The 20,030-nt window shown below is 40.6% G+C and overlaps 2 protein-coding genes across 4 annotated transcripts in view; both read left to right on the top strand.

Annotated features, from left to right (window-relative positions):
* The first annotated feature begins 2,041 nt into the window (after nucleotides 1-2,041).
* On the top strand, nucleotides 2,042-14,417 carry psma3 (proteasome 20S subunit alpha 3). The gene is made up of 11 exons (XM_030718560.1): nucleotides 2,042-2,179; nucleotides 3,217-3,299; nucleotides 3,518-3,641; nucleotides 6,300-6,401; nucleotides 11,073-11,146; nucleotides 12,583-12,655; nucleotides 12,811-12,876; nucleotides 13,058-13,104; nucleotides 13,378-13,445; nucleotides 13,839-13,903; nucleotides 14,220-14,417. Exons 1-11 carry the CDS (start codon nucleotides 2,159-2,161, stop codon nucleotides 14,262-14,264), a joined length of 768 nt encoding a protein of 255 aa, XP_030574420.1. The 5' UTR covers nucleotides 2,042-2,158; the 3' UTR covers nucleotides 14,265-14,417.
* Nucleotides 14,418-15,151: 734 nt separating this feature from the next.
* Nucleotides 15,152-20,030, top strand: part of arid4a (AT-rich interactive domain 4A) — a 37,171-nt gene continuing 32,292 nt past the window's right edge. The window contains exons 1-3 of one of the 3 annotated variants that reach the window (XM_030718856.1): nucleotides 15,152-15,233; nucleotides 17,117-17,169; nucleotides 18,413-18,523. In XM_030718856.1, coding sequence (XP_030574716.1) covers nucleotides 17,164-17,169; nucleotides 18,413-18,523 — 117 coding nt within the window. In that variant the 5' untranslated portion in view covers nucleotides 15,152-15,233; nucleotides 17,117-17,163. Of the gene's footprint in view, nucleotides 15,234-16,088; nucleotides 16,145-16,866; nucleotides 16,888-17,116; nucleotides 17,170-18,412; nucleotides 18,524-20,030 lie in introns of those variants that run through there. The other 2 variants (XM_030718855.1, XM_030718857.1) reach the window with 2 other exon arrangements.

Raw genomic sequence — 20,030 nt, 5'->3', positions numbered from 1 at the left:
GTAGGTGTGAATCATGTCAGTATCTGGTGCTGTCCAGCTCTTCATGTGTGAGACTGTCTTGGATGTCTGCCACTGTGATGGTTACTGGAGCCTGTTCAGGGAGGTTGGTATGGTCTTCTCTTAGATCCACTAGCCACTGAGCATCGGTGTTGTGTGTTGCATCCTTCTCCCATATGCTCTTCTAGTATTGCTCTGCCTCCAGACTGCCCCAGCCTGCTCTGCATATGTTGTGGTTTGTTTGTTTTTTTGGTTACCAGCAGTATAGCTGAGAACTTTGAGTTTACATTTTGCCTCCTGAGTCCTGTGTTTGGGTCCTCATCCTAGTCTGCCTGCCACACAGCCGTTCTTCCACACTCTCTCTTTTTGTTGTTACACTTTATCCACATTTGATTTAAATGTGCTCTAGATTTCATAAATCCTCAGTGAACATGGAACATAATGTAGTATGTTAACCTCTATCATCTTTGTGACATGCACTGAATACACATATCTTTGAATAACTGTCGTGGTCCTGGGTTTTGTGTTTTTGGACTTCTGAATTTTGGTGTTTAAGAATTATTATTATGATTTTCCATGTTCTGGAGTTCTGTTTTTCCCCTGCCTTATGTCAAGTCTGCATCTCTGTCCCCATGTTTACTCATTTCCTGTTTTACTTTGTCAGTCCTCGTCTCTGTGTTTAGTTTTACTTCCCAGTCTCGTCTGTGTGATTAGTGAATAAGTAAAGTTTATTTATAAAACATGTTTCACAGACAAAAAGTCACAAAGCACTTTACAACAATTAAAACACAATATCAAAAAACAAAACACCATGTTAGAACAGAATTACCACATTAAAAGAAAAGAGGCTATTACCTAATTACATAATTACCTGCAGCTGTGCTCCTCACCTGATGCCTGTTCCCTCATTATTCCCCAAGTATATTTTGTCTGCATTTCCCTTTGTTCCTCATCACTTTATTGTCTATGGCTCCCTACCCGCTGTGTGCTCACTCATCTGTCTATAACCTAGTTTGTGCTGCTGGCCCCGTCCAGCTCTGTAAACCCTGTTCTCAACAATAAAGCTGAAGTTAAGTTGCATCCTGAGTCCTGCATTTTGGGTCCATCTCCTGCCTCCCACACAACTGACTGTGACAGTGATGAAGTGTAAATGGGGAGTTTGAATTTCTATTGGAGGTTGTGGCCATGGCGCCACAGTGAATTTTAATCATTCGTCATGAACTTTTAATTGGTTTGCATTAAAATGTACATTATCCAATTAGGCTCAAACTTCTCAAGTGTAATAAAGGTCGGCCCTTGACATTATTGAATGTTGGTTGCAGCACCACCTAGTGGGAACAGGAAATGTCATGGTTATACTTTGGCGTACAGTTTCAAGCTGGTTGAACAGCGCAATCTCAAATTTGGTCAGTGTCAGATAAATCCACTGACACCACTTTTGAATTAAAATACACTGGAGAATCTGATTTATGTAGTAATAAAATTTTATTCTTGCAAGAAGGAACAATGAAGACATCTTCCTGCAGCATCTTGCACACCCTCCTGTGAATTGTTGTCTTCATTTCTTGGCAGTTCATAATTGTAGAGGTGAAGTTCCCATGCTGCTAGCACCTCTAGTACGAGCTGTTCTTTCTTCAAGGTTCTGGGGAAGTCTGTCTGGGCCTCCCTCTCCCTTCTGCTGGAGTGGGCGTGCAGTTGTCATTGGAATGTGTGGTCATGGGTCTTCATTGCTCCTGGGGGGGCTACGGGCAGCCCGGATCTCCTGGGTCTTTCTCTATCTGTGGCAGAGCACAATTCTGCTTGCAAAACCTGCCAGACAAGACAGGCTTAAAAATAAATAAATAAAATCAATCCCCACTCACCCTTTTTGCCTTTTCAAAAATCTTGGATGATCTTCTTGTAAAGGCGCGGTTGCAAGTTTATGGTCAGTTGATGAGATTTGTGAGAAGAACGGATTTAATAAGAGAATCTAGTTTGTTTTTTTTTCCCCACTTCCTGAGCCACACTCCAGTCCAGTAGGTGGCGGTAATGCACCTGTAAGCTGGTTTGCCAATCGCCATTAAGCCTAAGGAAAAAAAAGGACGAAGAAGACAAAGAAGAAGACGAAGAAGAAGCAGCACCTCTGTGGGACCTATGCATAAGACTTCCAGTTGGTATTAAAATGAGTTCTATTGGGACTGGGGTGAGTATTTATAGTGCTTTATTGAGAAGACGCTTCCAATCACTTACACTCTGTTCGCTTTTAGCCCTGTTTTCAGGAAAACAACTTGTTTTTCTAGTTAAAAATTATGTTCATTCATGGCTAGGGTGTTAGCCTGCTGAGTCACAGCGAGGCCCGCTCACAGAAGCTAAACTGAAATTGAAAGTAGTGTAATTTAATCTCGATTCAATGCTATTTTTGACGATTTAAACATGAGTGCAAAGCTTGTGATGTCGCGTCCCTTACTGAGTTTGTCACTTTGATTATAGATATTCGTGATATTTACGTATCTTGCTGTTAGCCGCAGCAATTAACCAAACTCTGAGTTGCGTGCCAGCTCAAGTTCTCTCCGTAAGAAGGATAACTGTTTAACAACTTTAACAGTCTCATCGGCGTTCATTCTGTTCAGCAAACATACTTTATTCTGATAAACTTTATGGTTTTAGAGCTAAACCATCCCCATTTTAGGACCGTCAAAGAACAGAATAACATGTTTGGTGCACATGAGGTGAAAATGAATATAAAAAGGTCAGTGCACACAGTGAAACAGATTAATTATTGAATTCCACTAACACCAAGTTAACTCTGCTTGTAGTCCTCAGATGCTTTAATTTGACCATTTATTATCAGTAAAATAGTTCCAGCGTATTAAGAGAGTTTGGTCTAAATGTTTTTGTAGTTTAATTGAATGATCTGACAGATGAATTTGGGTGGTATCCAGAAACTAACATTTTACAGGAAATTTAAAATGTTAAGACATTTTTGTGAGTAGCAGAGATTTGAGCACTACCAGCAATACTATCCCTGAATATATTTTTGTACATATATACCCAAAGCACTAGTTGGGTAATGTGTTAATTTCAGACCAAAGTCAATCATCCCCGATTTTTTGCCATAAATAAAAATTTAAGGCCACTTTAAAGTGTGAGTTTATTGGATTGTATTTCTGTCCAGCTGTTAATGTCTGTAGTTAGTTTAATGCTTGAATCTGCTGAGGTGAACTTTTCTATGTCTTGCAGTATGACTTGTCAGCCTCAACCTTCTCTCCAGATGGTCGAGTGTTTCAGGTCGAGTATGCCATGAAGGCTGTAGAGAACAGCAGGTCAGAGTCTCCATGTTCTTTTACCAAAACCGTGTGTGTAAATATGAAAGAAAAAAGCTAAAATATTTTTCCAGTTTTTTTGTTTTGTTTTGTTTTGTTTTTGCAGTGTTGATAACCAGTTAGCTTTTTAATCCAGAGTGTTAAAAGTTCTGCTTAGTTTTTAGCATATCACACGATCAGGCTATCAAGTGTGTGTGTCTTCATGTTGTGGTGTTCAGCACGGCTATCGGGATTCGTTGTAAGGACGGGGTCGTGTTCGGGGTGGAGAAGCTAGTCCTGTCTAAACTGTACGAGGAGGGCTCCAACAAACGGATCTTCAACATCGACAGACATGTTGGCATGGTAACCACACAAGCAGTCAAACACAGATCTCTTCAGCTATGCTACATTGGTGTGTGTGTGTGTGTGTGGGTGTTGTCCTCTTAATTGTAGCTTAATTGTACTGACCTTGTTCGGCAGGCTGCCCTCATGCCCAGCCATTTTTTTGAGGCTATTGTGACAAAGCTACATCACCTCAAAGACAGACTTTGTCAGAGTTACAAGCTTACAGCCAGTTTGGCTAACCTGGTGTGTGTGTGTGTGTGTGTGTGTGTGTGTGTGTGTGTGTGTGTGTGTGTGTGTGTGTGTGTGTGTGTGTGTGTGTGTGTGTGTGTGTTGTAGCAGAAGCACAAGCTTGATGTTTTTGTTGTTTTCCCATGAGCTCTGATATTCAAATGAACATAACATGATGTTATTAGAATTGTTCAAGTGCTACTTAAATATAACCACAACATTAAAACCACCTAATATTGTGTAGACCCCCCGTGTTGCCAGAAGTCAAAGTAAATAGACTAGTTCTTATATAGCGCTTTTCTCCTCGAGCACTCGAAGCGCTGTTTGCGTGTACACACATACTTTTTTTTCCTACATCTAAGTGCTTTCTAGCTAACATTTGCACACACATTCACACTCCAATGAACACATCGGGAGCAACTCAGGGTTCGTTATCTTGCCCAAGGATACACTGGGACGCAGAGTGAAGCAGCCAGGAATTGAACCACCAACCTTCCGATTAGTAGATGACCTGCTCTACCTACTGAGCCACAGCCACCTGCAAAGTAACATCAGTAACATGTAATGTGGTGCAGTATAAGGCACAAAAATTTGACAGAGAAGTTGAAGACTAGATCCTTCTAGAAGCCAGCTACTGATTGGCCCAGTGAGAAGCTACCACTGGTAATTGAAAAGCCAGTGGTGTCCTGCAAGTCAGTCATTCATGAAGTAGGTTGCTAGTTAGCTGGCTCCTCATTTCCCACTGCTGGCCTCTCCATTGCCTGTTCTGGCAAGCTTAGTGAGGCCATAGCCTCCTCTGACTTTTTCAGTAGCATTATTTTTGTCTCTTTATTCTGTACCAGAACATTATATTGTAACAGAAATGATCAGAATAACTTACTTCACCTGCAAGTGGTTTTAATGTTGTGGCTGACTGGAGCATACAGGCCTTGCTAGAACCAGGCCAATTTTTGGCTTTAGAATAGCTTTCTTTGTGTCATAGATTTAAAAAGATCCTGGAGAATTTGCTAAAAAAAATGACAAGGTTATGTCATTAAGGTTTGTTCAGATTTGTGGACAGCACCTTCATAATGCACATCCAAAGATGCTTTGTTGGACTGAGATCAAGCCTCTTTCATAAACAGTGTGCACACATTCTTATTAAATCCCTTGTAAAGCAGGTAGTTTCACTGAGATGATCTTTTCAAGGGGCTCGTGTACAAAGAACATACAGTTTGAGAGCAGACACACATATACTGCGCAATAAGAGAATGTAGCTTCATATTTTTGTAGCTCATTCCATTTCTAGGTAGCAAATTATTTGAACAGCATGTTCATTGTTAAGCAGAGTTATGGCTGAGTCCTTACACTAAGCACTGTTCAAATGAAACAAGAGCAAAGGGATAATTGGTACATTTTTGAAGTAAAGCCTTATGGATGAGTGTCGTGCAGTGTTGCTTTCCTTCTGTTTGTTAAGGACGACCATCCCAGCTTTTCATGTACACCTCAGTGGAGAGTGAGCAAAGTTTCACCTGTGATAAGACAGCAGAGTGATAAAAACACAGTTGTGAGACTTCAAGATAGAGAAGCATGTATGCATGCAAACATTGCCACTTATATCAAGCACAGACAAATTGTAAATTGTACAATAATGCTACAATGAGTAACACAATATGTCTCTGTGCAAAATGCCTTTTTTTTTTTTTTTTAAATTTTGAGTTGATCAATATTTTCTTAGCATAATTGGTTCATACTCTGCAAACACATTTAAAACAACTTTAGATCATGTGTATGCACAAGTAGTGGCCACATGAACACAAGTTGTTAAGCTAAATAATAATCATCATTTTCTTTCTCTTTTTTGGGGTATTGTCGCCACCCCGTCAGATGGGTGGCCAACTCTCAACTTTGTGAACGCTGCAGCTTGAGAACGATTAAACCCAGAATGTTCAAATTCATACCATAAATGCATCTACTAAAAATCTCAGACAAGTTAGTTCCTACCATAATAATGCCAATCACAGAACGTGACAGTATTCTCAGTGGTTTATATTTATTTTGATTTTAGCAGTTCTTATTACTGGTTCTTACTTTGCTTTTGAATTGATACGGTGAATAAGTCACAGAGACCTGGTAATAATGTGCACTTCAGGGGATTTGTGCCCTTTTCTTATCTTGTCTGTGAGTCAGTACCATCAGTATTCTTATTTATATGTTCTTAACTTAGAGTAGCATCATACTGCTTCATGTCATGCATTCAAAGATGCATACCTTGGTTGCCTTCATGTTGGCTTTATGTCAGATCAAAACACTGTTTCTTCTGACCTGCTCTATCCACAGCTCACTGGATAGGACAGTCAGTTGAAAGCCTTCAGATACTTGTACCTGAAAATGTGAAACTTTTTATTCTGTGTGTTCACAGACTTACTGTGACATGAATATGAGTAAGTAAAGCTTCTCTCTCTACAGGCAGTAGCTGGCCTACTAGCTGATGCTCGCTCCCTTGCTGAAGTAGCCAGAGAAGAAGCCTCTAACTTCAGATCAAACTACGGACACGACATTCCTCTGAAGGTAACAGATCAGCTTCCTGTTTGTTTTGTTTTGTTTTTTTGGTCTTCTTGAGAACAAAATGTTAAGATGCAGATGCTCATCTTGTGATCATCAGTGATTTAGCTGCAGACAGTCATTCTAGAATATATTTATTTAAGTTGAGATTTGACAGTCAAGTCAAATCAGTCATTCTTCATTCACTGATCAGTTGAGATTTTGAAGTTGTTTTCATACTGACCTATCTACAACAATGATCTGATCCTCTGCTGAATTTGTAAGTTTGCTCACTTACAAAGAAATTGACAGTCTCTAATTTTATAGTAGTTTTATTTTAATAGAGAGACAAAATATAACCCCCCCCCCCCCAAATAAAATAAAAATGAAAATACATAAAAGTTATAAATTAATTTGCCTGTCATTGAGTGAAATGAGAATTTGATTCCCAAGCAAAACATGGCTTAGTACTTGGTGGAGAAACCCTTGTTGGCAAACATGATTTGGCTTATCCAGGTAACTTCAGGGCTAACCCTAGTGAGGAACTCTCAAACCAGATTTCCAGGTAAAGAGACAGTCTGTTTATAGTAACATCAGTTCTAGGCTGCAGCCTTGATTTGCCTGTGATGCCAACTTCTGATTGGCTGAGCATTGTCTGACATGTTGGTCAGGGATGACTCATGGCCACGAATAGTACAGACGGGCTCATCATTGAGCAACATTAAAGCCATACCTACTGCTCAGCAGTATTGTACATGGTTGCCTTATGATTATAGTGATATTAGACATAATGCATTGATATGATCAGATTATGTAGTATGGGTATTTTGGGCATTATGCAGTCATACTCCTCTGCATACATATAATAGTATAATATGGTGTGAATACCTTGTAAGTATGCATTATATTGGCGTATTTGGTGTACACCCTTGTACAAGAGTGCAGTATGTACTAATCTAATTAGTCTACTAATTTGTTTACTATGGGCATGTTTTGTCTGTTCTAGGATGTAGTTACCAAAAAGTATTTGTAGAAATGTTAAAGATAATCAGAAAATATCAATCTCTTACAGCAGGCTTAAAATTGATTTGATTTAATGAGTATTGTTAACATTGAAAACACATTTTTGCTGGAATATGTATTATATCTTTACTAACCCTGAGGTGACTAAAAGTATTTGGATAAAGGTTTAGGGCCTCCAAATTAGGGCAGAATAGTTTTGTGGAAGGTAATAAGATTTGTGCTATAGGGTTTTCTGTTATGAAATGGGACTGTAATGTTATCCTGACTTCCACATTTATTTTAGGTTTTCATTAATTGCTGGACGATATCGGTGATGGGTTTTGTCATATTTAATATTTACTCTCAAACCTTTAAACAGCAGCAAGTCTGCAGCTGAGCGACTTAAAAAAACTGTTGGGAGCAGGTTATGTTCTGAGTTTCAATTTCAAATTCAGTTTATTCACAAATCAATTAAAATATAAATTCCAACACAATAATATTTAAAATAGTTATATGGGTAATGGTACTCCCCAAAAGCTAACCACAGCTTATAAATAGGGGCCCAAACATCAAGAGATCAAATACAAATATAATTCCTAACATACATTACCGTACCTAAATCACTAAAATATCCTACGATTGCCCTAAAGACTCAGATAAATGACACTGATACAATAGCTCTAGACAGTGGCACATAAAAATAATATAAACCTCATATAGAGAAATATTGCAAGTTTTTAAAAGTCCATTTCATACAGGGTACAAAATCAAACCTATTTTAGTAGCAGCTGTTGTTTTAAAGTCAGTTTAAAGACAAAGAGTTAACATTTTTATAGTACTTTGAACCTCATACGGCAGCAGGTATGTCTATGGTTGGCGTAGTGACTAGCAACCACTGTGTTTTGTTTACATAGAGCTGTTGCATCATGGGGGCAGCAAGCTATGCAGAGAAACCCAGACGCAGTTATCCACAATCTCATTCTTCACCTTCTAAATAACTAACAAAATTAGGCCTATTAAAAATTTCAGGCCTAGATTAACAGAGTTATGGTGTTTCTCTTTAACAATGTCAGGAACTGCAGCTGGCAGATGGCTGCATAACATTTAGGACAACAATTTGGCATCAATTAAAAATTAGATTAAACGACTGGTATGTCTGGTACCGACTAGTGACAACAGCAATGATTAGTCTTCTAGTCAACTAGTCGCGCACATCCCTAATAAGAAACAGTCCATTTACCATTTACACTCCCCTCCAAAAGTATATTAATTAGTGTATTTTTGCTATACACTGAAAACATTTGGGTCTGACATAAAAAAAATCAATACGAGACCAAAGATCAACATCTCAGCTTTTATTTCCATCTGATGCACAGTTCAGAAGATCGCACCTTTTTACTGAATCCACCCGTGTTTCTTGTGAGCAAAAGTATTGGAACACGTGACTGACAGGTGTGTTTTGTTGCCCAGGTGTGTCCTGTTAGATTGATTATTCAAGCAAACAGTGCTGAATGACTGCACTCAGTTTCAGATTTGGGTTTTGCCTGTGCAGACTGTGCATTTATAGTTAGAGGAGTAAACAACATGAAAACCAGACAGCTGTCTGTGAGTGAAAAACTGAAATGTCCTGAAGTAGAAAGTTGTCACTGCTGTAATAACAGGTGTGGAACAGGTAGAACAAGGAAAACAGCAGCATCTGATGACAGAAGCTTTTATTTTTAAAGAAAGACCCTAAAACAGGTGACATTAACAACAACCCCCAGAGGGCAGGAGTGAAGGTTTCACAATCTGCTGTTCACAGAAGACTTGATAAACAAAGGTACAGAGGCTTCATCAGAAGATGCAAACCACTAATTAGCAAGAAGAACAGGAAGGCCAGGCTGGAATTTGCCAAGAAGTTCAGAGACAAGCCTCAAAAATTCTGGCCAAAGTTTGGAGAAAGGATTTTGCTTATGATCCCAAGCATATGAGCTCATCTGTGAAACACAGAGGAGGTGGGCTTGCATGGCTTCTACTGGGACAGGCTCATTAATCTTCATTGATGATGTCAGGCATGATGGCAGCAGTACAATGAACTAAGAAGTACACAGAAACATTTTGTCTGACAATTTAAAGAAAGATGCAACAAAACTGATTGAGAGCTCGTTCATCATGCAGCAAGAGAATAACCCAAAACACACTGCCAACACTACAGAGGAGTTCATCAGGGGGAAGAAGTGGAGAAGAATTAAATACTGCTGGTGTGTCTGCACCATTTGACATTCACATACAACCACAATGTTGACATGAATGCTTAGCCGAAAATTTTGTTTGCAGTGGATCTACCCGTTAAACAGTAGTCAGATACTCGAAGCTGATGTCTTCAATAGATAGCCTATATCGTAGCAACTACAACAAACTCATCCTCCCTCCCTCCCTCTTCTGCTTATTTTTAAAAAGCCAAAACAAACAAAAAAACTGCCGTGCTCCTAAATTGCTGTCAAGAAGAAGTTTTTTTTCCTTCAGAAGGCTGTAATTCTTCATGGCATAGATTCAGCAAGGTGCTGGAAATTTTTTATCAGATTTTGGTCCATCAAACAGTTGCTGCAGATTTGTCGACTCCACGTGCATTATGTGACTCCCATTCCACCACATCCCAAAAGTCTTCTGTCGGATTGAAATCTGGTGACTCTGGAGGCCATTTGAGTACAGTGAACTCTGCCATATTCAAGAAGCCACTTTCTGAGATGATTTGAGCTTTGTGACATGCTGTGTTTTCCTGCTGCAGACAGCTGTTAGATGATGGGTACACTGTGGTCATAAAGGGATGGATATGGTCACAAACATTGCTCTACATTATGTTTAAATGATGCTCAGTTGGTATGAAAGGGCCAAAAGAAGACAAAGCTGAGCACGCCCCCAGCATTCCCCTCTGACCATCAACGGTGCTGCTGTGGAGATGGTGAGCAGCACTAAGTTTCTGGGTTTGTCGCAGAGAATCTCTCCTGGATCCTCAACACCACTTCTTTGGCCAAGAAGGCTCACCAGCACCTCTGCTTTCTCTGCAAGCTGCGAAGAGCCAGAGCCCCAGCCCCCATCATGTGCACTTTCTACAGGGGCACAATCGAGACCATCCTGACCAGCTGCATCGTAGTGTGGTGTGGCACCTGCACAGCATCTTGCTGCCGGACCCTCCAGCACATCGGGAGAGCAGATGAGATCATCGGTGACCCACCACTAACACCTCCACCACCTCCCGAGATACCTATAACACCTGCGTTACCTGAAAAGCCCTCTGTATTGCTGTGGACCCCACCCACCCATCACACACCCTCTTCAGTCTGCTGCCATCAGGGAGGAGACTGCAGAGTCTCTTGGCCAGGATGAGCAGACTGGGTGACAGCTTCATACGCCAGGTTTTCAGGGCACTCAACTCCCTCCCTGCTCTGCCCCCCTCCTCCTGCTGCCCCCTACACACGAGCCCCTGAGCGCCTGATTGTATTGGGGCATTTGCCTTGCCATACAGTATCATCTGTTCTCAGTAATGTTACAGTATTACAGTGCCTCTCATCTAATCAGCTGGCCCATCAGTTGACAGATCATGTAAAAGGCACCATCACTTTAGCAAATACCATCTATCTGTTTGTCTCTGGCCAGAGGACAGGGGTCTGTAATCACTAAGTGATACTTAGCTAATTGTATTTCCTGTCATTGCAGCACCTTTCGGACAGAGTGGCCATGTATGTCCACGCCTACACACTGTACAGTGCCGTGAGGCCGTTCGGCTGCAGGTGAGTTTCAGTCATTATGTTAGCTTTGTGAAAACATGGAGTAGAGCTACCGTTAGCTTTTTCCTTCAGTAAACCCTGAGCCTCTGACTCCTCCCCTCCTAAAGCCACTGTCCAAAAGACAGTTTAGTTTCCTCATTCAGAGTGCATTAAGGTTGCATTAAGAAGGACATTTAAACAGCTGTCAAGTTGCCAACATTTAGTGTGTAATTTTGTGGTAATCAACTTTAAACACTGTGTTAATGTTGTGATTGGTTGCACTGATGGAAAATGGAGAAGAATCACAGTAAATTTGTGAATGGGGATGATTGTGATGCAGCTGCATTGAGTCTATCACATCACAGGACTGAATGTAGTTTAAAGTGAGCTTCTGTATATAGGCCAGAGTATGAATATAGTCACAAAGAAAGAGCTTGCTGGAAAAGACCACTGAAGTATCCAGGGATTTTTTTTTTTTTTTTTTGACATAACATTTGATACTTGAATATTTCTTTCTTTAATATTACTTAGTCATCAAACTTTGTTTACAGCTTGGGTGTGTTCTCAAGTTTTTTGAGCTAAACGGACAAAATGACTTATTGAAGTTTTGACATGATTTAAAGTCAAAGCAAAATTGTGATTGTTTTGAGTTCAGTTCTGTGTTCCTATCAGTGTCAGAGATCAAAGTCATGATGCGTTCAGGGCGAAAGCTCTGTTGTGGTGCGTTCAGGTACAAAACAAAGTGATGTTCGCAGACACCTTACAGACAACAAATAGCAAAGATTACAATCTGTGTTCAGCGTAAACAATCATTGTTAGCAGGTTCGTGTTGTGCTGTGCACATCACAAAGTCATGCATTAATTTGTTGCCTTTCTAAAGTCTCATACTGCTGTGGATGCTGTAGGTCAGAGACAGAGCGCTAAATGAATTTCTCCAGAGTTTGGAAACACAGGTGTATTTTACTCAGACGCCTTTATCAAAATTACACATGGCTAAATGTGACAGATAGTTTGAGGTCATCTAATGGGGCAGTTCACTCCAAAATCAAAATGGCATACTTTTCCTCTGGTGTTTATTCATCTAGATTGTTCTTGTGTGATTTGCCCAATTTTGGACATAAATGCTGTTGAGATGTCTGCCTTCTGCTGAATATATGGACACTCACATTATGGCAGTCAAAGCAATAAATAAAAATAAGAAAATCTCATGTAGTTATTTATAAAATATTTGTGTTTTATGGGGGAGCTATTTTCTTTCTGCTGTATACATCAGCCAGCCAAAAGAAAATACATGTTAGCATAACAAAGAAACCCTTCCTCAAGTTTAGAAACACAACAGGAACATAATACATCCAGTGTTTGTTTGTAGCTGCAGTCCTCCTCCTTCCTCAGTCTAGGAACTGGTCCATAATAAATCTGCCCTTATGTGTGTCTGTGTTGTGGTTCTTTGTCTCTCACAGTTTCATCCTTGGCTCGTACGACAAAGACGATGGTCCTCAGCTCTACATGGTCGATCCGTCCGGCATTTCATACGTGAGTTTGTCTGCGCTCACATCTGTATACAGTTTGATCACAGGTAGAACCTAGGCTAGAGAACAAGTAACAACATTTTGTGTGTGTGTGTGTGTGTGTGTGTGTGTGTGTGTGTGTGTGTGTGTGTGTGTGTGTGTGTGTGTATGTGCATGCAGGGTTACTGGGGATGTGCCATTGGAAAAGCAAAACAAGCCGCCAAGACAGAGATTGAAAAACTGCAGGTGAGTCTAAACCTTCAAAATCCACATCAGAGTCCAGATTTGGTTCTAGTAGTCACCCTTACTCTGCATCCAGTTCTCAGCCTGTTAAATAACCATGACTGCAGCTTTAGCACTAACAAAGCTTTAATGTCTCCAGGTTATTTCTCTTTTGTAACTCTGTCACTCTGTGTGTGTCTGTCAGATGAAGGAGATGACATGCAGAGAGCTGGTTAAAGAGGTTGCCAAAATGTGAGTGAGCAACTTCCAAACTAAAGTTTTCTGAACGCCTGGCCTGTGTCATTTATAAAAGAGCATTTAATCAGCTCATCATCTCTTTGTGTGTGTATCTGCATCTGTACAGAAAAAAGGAATTAAAACTGTTAGGTCATGTAGTACAGAAAAAGTACAGCATAAGTATAAACTACAATATACACATTGTGCGGTGTGATTGAGTTAATGTGTTCATATATTTCTATTTTAGCTAAAGTGTCAATGTTGTATTTTTACCCCCCTCCCCTCCAGAATCTACATTGTTCATGATGAGGTGAAGGACAAGGCCTTTGAGTTGGAGCTCAGCTGGGTTGGAGAAAGTAAGAACCATTCAGTGCTTTGTTGTTTTTTGTCTTCTCACTGGTTTGTCTCTGATTTTTAGTTTAAAGTTTCTACGTCCTGTGAGATTTAGCAGTAATGTCAGCTGAAGCCCTTCATCATGGAGGGATGTTGAGAATCCAAAAGGTTTCACTCACAGGACTGAACTCCTGTGATGTCATTCCCTGTTGGCTGTTTAACCAATCCCTGAGCTGCACTCACCCAGATGAGCTGTAAATCAATGTGGAACCTTAACAGAACAAATAAACAAGTGTAACATACAGTATAAAATTTAAGCTGTAAGGCGAGCATACGGAAGAATCAAAATCTAAATTAGCATGGTGGTTGCCATGGTGGCGTATCAGACTCTTTACGTCCTATCTTCTTTCTTTCAGTCACAAATGGACGACACGAGTTGGTACCCAAAGATGTCAGAGAGGAAGCAGAGAAATATGCCAAGGTGAGTGGACCCCATCTGCAGCATTTGCAGCTTAGACTGTACATGACAGATGGATGTAGCCACTGTGGCGTCACTGTAATGTCACCCATTGGTGTCTGGGCACAGACTTCTTGGGCGGGCTGCACCTCACAGCAGACATTATTTGTCAGACATTAGTGTTATTTTTATTAACTCGGCTGTTTCAAAGAAAAAGTCAGCTGTTGCAGATTTGTGTGTCAGACATGAGTAGAGAAATTTACACAAGAATGTGCTCCTGTGGTTTCTGTCTCTTCCTGCGGGGCCAGTGCATTCAGGCGATTCCCTTTTTGTGTTTCAGGATTCTCTAGAGGAAGAGGACGACTCTGATGAGGACAACATGTAAACTCGGGACTGAGCCTCCTTGCCTCCTCTGCTGATGGCTTAAACACACATCTGATTCTTTTTTTAGGTTTTATAGTTCATAAACTGTCATGTCTGTTGTTTTGCTTTTGTTTTGAATTTCAGCTTTGAAAATAAAAAGTTGAAGTAAAGTCAACGTGACTTATGTTTTTTTTTTTTTTTTTTTTTTTGGACAGTGTTGATTAATAAACAGTAACTAACTCTGTTCTGACATTGCGAGAGCCCAGAGGTTTGCAGAATGTACAAAAAAATTATAGGTGAGAAATGATTTACAAACTGTAATCTAGAGCTGCAGTTAAAGATGATCATAAAAAAAAAGTATTTTATTCAGAAATGTGGTCTAAAAACTAATGTAACAAAAAATAAAATTTTATATTTGAAAGTTAGAATAGGTACATTTTGGCTTCTTTGCTGCAGAACAAACGATGCAGTGTTTCAATCAGCTAATCAATAAATGAAATTGCAGTTGCAGCTCTGACATGATCGAGTAGACAGCAGATGAAATTCACAGAAGAGGTGAAAGTTTTGACGGCACAGAAGTTTTAATTGGTGATTTTACTGAGAGAAGGTTGGTATAAATCCACCGTGACAGCCGGCCAATCATTTTAGTTCATTTTGATTTTATTTTCTAAAACAATGAAAAATGAATATAAAACACAAGCTGATAAATCACAATAGCTTAACAAATTTTTAAAAATGCAGCAGTTTGGTGTGTCCTTAGTTTTAACAATAAAAAGTAGTTGAACAACTTCATGAACATTTGTAAATGTTCGCTGGTTGAAAGATCTCTTTTTTCCCCCCTGAAATCAGACATTGACAGCGTCACTTTCTCGGAGACAAACGTGATATGATTTTACCGTCTGTTTCTTCCTGTGACGTTCATGCGTCACACACTTCCCATTATCAGCTAAAACAACTATTGAAGTATTCTGTGGCTACGTTATTTGGTCTGGTGAGTCTACGGTAAACCTGGTCACCCACCTCGGTCCACCAGTCTGGTTCTTTCGCTGAACGTTGGAGCTGCGTAAAAACAAACACCGCGGTTGGTTGTAGAGCGTGGTTAGACAGTCTGTCTCAGACGTAGAACCCGCATCGACAAATTACATTTCACAAAGTGTATGTTCTCAGAAGTTCTCTCTGAGTTATTAAGCAGTTAGAAAGGATTTGAAAAGCGGCAGGATAGCCTCTCTTGATTTGGGCTTACATGTAAGGTAAAAAGCAGTGCAAAAAGAATAATAACTTCAGTATATCTCCTAAACCGCCTTTTTCCGGTTATTACGGGTCAACATTATTGGCAATACAAAGCGATCACAAACCGGTTGACTTATTGTGATTAGGTAACAGTCTGTGCATTAGCCGGTGATTTTTGAGCATACACCCAACAAATCCTAAACGTGGTCTTTCTAGCACTTGCGTAGTCTCATCGACCAACAAATATTAACTCTGAATGGAACATGGTGCGCAGATCTCCAGCACTGCAAAGGCTTCCTGTGATATCGCTGCAGACGAAGAAGCCCGCTCCGCCAATAGTGACGCGCTACCGCTAGGAACAAAGCGCGTACGGCCAATTGTGATCGCCATGTGTATTTTTTCTTTTGAGCTCGCTTCTGATTTCACCACTAGCCAGCAGGTGCCGTCATTTCCCTAGTGGCGCCGCGTTCGTATCGGCCAATAGCAAGACCACGTGAGGCGCGTCCAATTGAAATCGAGGAATCGCTTGACCAATTATATTTCTCTGTTTCGACCACCACTGTCACCACAGCCAATCATGTTGTCGTGAAACAGAGCTTGAGGCTCAACAGCTTGTTGTTCGTGTATCGCTTTGCAGCCCGAGCGAGAGGGGAAGCTGCCGCGTCCGTGGATGTAAGTATAAAACCATAATAATTTTGCCGGGAACCAAACTAAAACTTTGAACAGTTAAAATTGTCGGCAGGGTGAGGGTAAAGAGCCGGCTAAATGTCACCGGAGAGATCGGGAGATGTCCATTTGTCCGCTGTTTCTCGGAGCTGTCTGAATTGAATGGCAGTCGGGTTGTTTTTGCAGTGAAGAAATGTGAATCTCCTGCGCCTTTGTGGGGGAACCGCTTATTAAATAAATAAATCCACAGCAGTTCTCGTTCCGTTGAGTGTCACGGACTCACGTTGTGTTGGATGAAAACTTAGTTCGACCTCGGAACCAAATGGGAGCTAGTGTGGACGCTGTCGATGCTTCTCATCTGCTAGCGGACGGTTTAAATCTCCGTAACTAGCTAGTTGAGTCGCTAGTTAGCCAACTAGCTAAACGGAGCGCCGAAGCGAAGTGAAGCTCGTCCGGTTCGCCCGCTGTTTGGACTTTGCTCGGCTTGGCACTCAATTGTGTAGCAGCAGCTGGTCACTAGCAAGCGTTTTTGGTTGGGGGTGGATGTGATAAAGTTAGCCGAGCTAGCTGACATGGCGAGCTGTGATGGCGACGTGACTCAGTGGGGCTGGGAGTGGAGCGGGAAGAAGCGCACCTCTCCGGCCGCGCTCACGCTCTGTGCCCATCACCGAGCCGCCAACAGCACTCCACCAACCCGTCGAAACCGGCAACCCATCGTTCACTGGAAGTAAAGGCTGCTAGCTAAGTTGGTAGGAGCTGTTCGTGGCACATATTAGAACTGTTTTGAGTAGGGACATTTGAGGGAGGGGGTTGACCGAGCTAGAAAAGAATGCCTGAGCTAACACAAGTGAGCAGCTAGTCAGTTAGCTTAGCATGATTTTTTTCCAACCTCTGGACTGTTTAACTCCCTGTGCCCCGTCTGTCCTCAATACCACCGCAAGCTTTAACCCCATCTTTCCGCGTGTTTCTGTCTTTCAGTGGTCCAAAATATTCCGAGCTGGACTCCCTCAAATAGCGGAGAAGAAATGAAGGTGAGTGTTTGACCTACGACATACAGTCATATACTGAGGATAGTGTTCTCAGCTTAAGCACCATGTCTGCACCCTGCTCAGAGATCCAGCAGGTACCAGACACTGATGACTTAAACTGGCCTCTGACCGTTTTACACTGGTGCCTTTCCAGTTCAGACTTCTGTGTCTGGGTTATTAGTTTTACATGGCAGACCTTAGCAGTGATGTCACAGTGATGAGCCAAATAGTCCTAAGCAGGATTCCGACAATTTATCAGTCCATCTGTTGGTGAACACCTGACAGTTTTCCTGCCTCAGCGACCAACACTTACATTGCTTAGTCATAACAGATGAACCCTGGGTTTTAGACTGAGTTTGATTAAACAAACACTGTGGACTGTGATTTTTAGGCCCAAGTTAATTCAGAATCATAACACGCACATGTTTAGTTGTCATTGTGAGAGTTAACCTGCTTTCAGAATAAGAGAAAGGTCAGCAGGTCATAAAAGTGCTTATAAAAATATATTTAGAAGGTGAAGATTGTCTTGATATAAGCAGGAGGAAACGTTATTATGAAGGGAAATCAATGGAGTCTCATATCATGAATGTGCAGGATGAAGGAAGGATCACAGTGAGAGCAAAAAAAAAAAAAAAAGATCAACCCAACCCTCAAGTTTAAATACATTCTCTCAACAGAAAAAGTAAACTTTATATGTTAAGGAGCCTGAAGTGAAATCTGACAGATGCAAATATGAAACTGCTTTAAAAAGGTTCATATTTTCTGAAAGTGGGAGGTTTAATTTTGGTTCTAGCTATGAACTACACAGAAATAAATGTAAACACATTTCCACTGCTTTAATTACAATGCTGTTCCTAACAAAGCTAGGACTACATAAAATGTAAATAAAAACAGAAGGGAATAATTCGCAAGTCATTTAAAGCTATTTTTAAAATTTTCCAAAGATCACAGATCACTTAATGAAAATGATTATTTTTTTTTTTAACACCTAAAAATATGTTTTCAGTCTGATTCCAGCAACACCCCTGTAGATAACTTCAATCAAAACTGTTCTGACAACCTTTTTTTTTCCTGATGCACTAAATGATCAAGATCAAGAACTATGACAAATAACACTATATAATATAGATGGTGTTATTGTCATTAATAAAACGATAATTGTATTCACTCACATTATGCATCTGTCAGGAATGTAATCTGATGCTGTAGTGCATGCTTTAAATGTATGTTTGTGTTGGCTTTTCAGGCAGCAGACGAGCCTGCCTACCTGACAGTGGGGACAGATGTCAGTGCCAAGTACAGAGGAGCCTTCTGTGAGGCCAAGATCAAGACTGTTAAACGCATGGTGAAAGTCAAGGTAAGATCCACATGAATTTGATCTGTCTCCTCACGAGCATCAGGACTTATAAAGGAATGCAGGTCTGTGGCTTTCATGGCTCTAGTAGAGTCCATGCCTTGATGGGTCACAAATGTTTTGGCAGAAAAGGGGGGGGGGGGCAAACAAAACATTAAGGAGGTGGTCATAATGTTATGCTTGATCGGTGTAGATTACACCATGTAGCATAGACTGATTGCAAAAGGTGGATGTAACTACCAGTTCAGAAAGGTGGAGCAAATGCATAAGTGCTTTAGGGCCCCTGTATACTTGCTGCATTGGTTGCAGTGATGTCATAGCACACCCATTTCCATTTATGTTTTTGCGGCAATGGCCAAAACTTGTGAGGTTACAAAAATCGAAAACACAACTGGTGAAAGCAACACCAAAGTGCAAGAGCATAATGTCCCCGTTAAGAGTGCAGTACTACTGAGGAATGGTGCTGGATCCAAAAATCTCTGGGTCTAATAATTTCCTCCTCAAAAAGCTTTAAATCACTTTTTGTTAAGCAATCAGGTTAATTTACATCTTCTAATTGCTGTGTGTGTGTGTGTGTGTGTGTGTGTGTGTGTGTGTGTGTGTGTGTGTGTGTGTGTGTGTGTGTGTGTGTGTGTGTGTGTGTGTTATGAAAATAACTCCATCCTTAAGTAGATATGAAGACTCAGAAGGAGGTATTAGTATCACTGAACAGCTCCACCTTAGTACAAATATGATCACCTCTGACTCCAAACTGGTGCACTCAGGCCTTACCCACAAACTAGTGGGTGACATCATGGTGGCTACGCCCACTTCTTTTATACAGCACGGTTACTGCTGACTAAAGTAACTTTGCTCTAACCCCTATAGCAAACACTGCAGCAATGTGCTGGTACTTCTCATGTACTGGAAGAGTAACTTGCCACAACAACCCTGCAAGTCTGTCACACACAGCATACTCACAAGGCCAGCTTCCTTATAGGGGCTGTGTGGCTGTGCTAATTTGTTAACTGAAAGAAAAGAAAAAGTAGAAGCTGCTAATTTTTGGAATAGTGAAGTGTTTCTTTACTTTTATAGACACAAATGATAGTTACATTTTTAAAATGATTTTGTTTTTTTGTCCTAATGTAACTTGCACCTTGTGTAATGTGTTATTTAATCCCTTAGAAGGCTGCAGTGGTGCATATATAAGCTGCTGGAACCATAAAAAATGAAGACTATGTTACTACTACAAGATGCTGGAACTGTTAGATGTGTGGAGTGGTAACATTGTAGATGCTGCTCTACAAGCAGGAAAAATACAAACCCAAAGAATAGCATAGCCTTCAAGTTGTGTGGAAAATGGACAAAAAAGTGGAAAAGTGTTTTCATAGAACAGGGGGCAGTTATGGAGGAAGTACTGAGTGAAAACTATTAAAACCAATTTAAAAAAGGTCTAAGGAGAATTGCTAAATAGAAAATGTACCACAGTATTGATAAAAATGTAAGGCATACAAGACAAACTACAATTTTT

This window comes from Archocentrus centrarchus, chromosome 22 (assembly GCF_007364275.1).
Source record: "Archocentrus centrarchus isolate MPI-CPG fArcCen1 chromosome 22, fArcCen1, whole genome shotgun sequence".
NCBI lineage: Eukaryota > Metazoa > Chordata > Actinopteri > Cichliformes > Cichlidae > Archocentrus > Archocentrus centrarchus.
The sequence above is the reverse complement of the archived record's forward strand: the minus strand, read 5'-3'. Positions and strand labels throughout refer to the sequence as shown.

Coding starts and splice junctions, on each gene's coding strand:
- psma3 (XM_030718560.1), top strand. CDS start 2,159: ATGAGTTCTATTGGGACTGGG. Junction 6,402..11,072: donor GACACGACATTCCTCTGAAG/GTAACAGATCAG, acceptor CTGTCATTGCAG/CACCTTTCGGACAGAGTGGC. Junction 13,105..13,377: donor GTTAAAGAGGTTGCCAAAAT/GTGAGTGAGCAA, acceptor CCTCCCCTCCAG/AATCTACATTGTTCATGATG.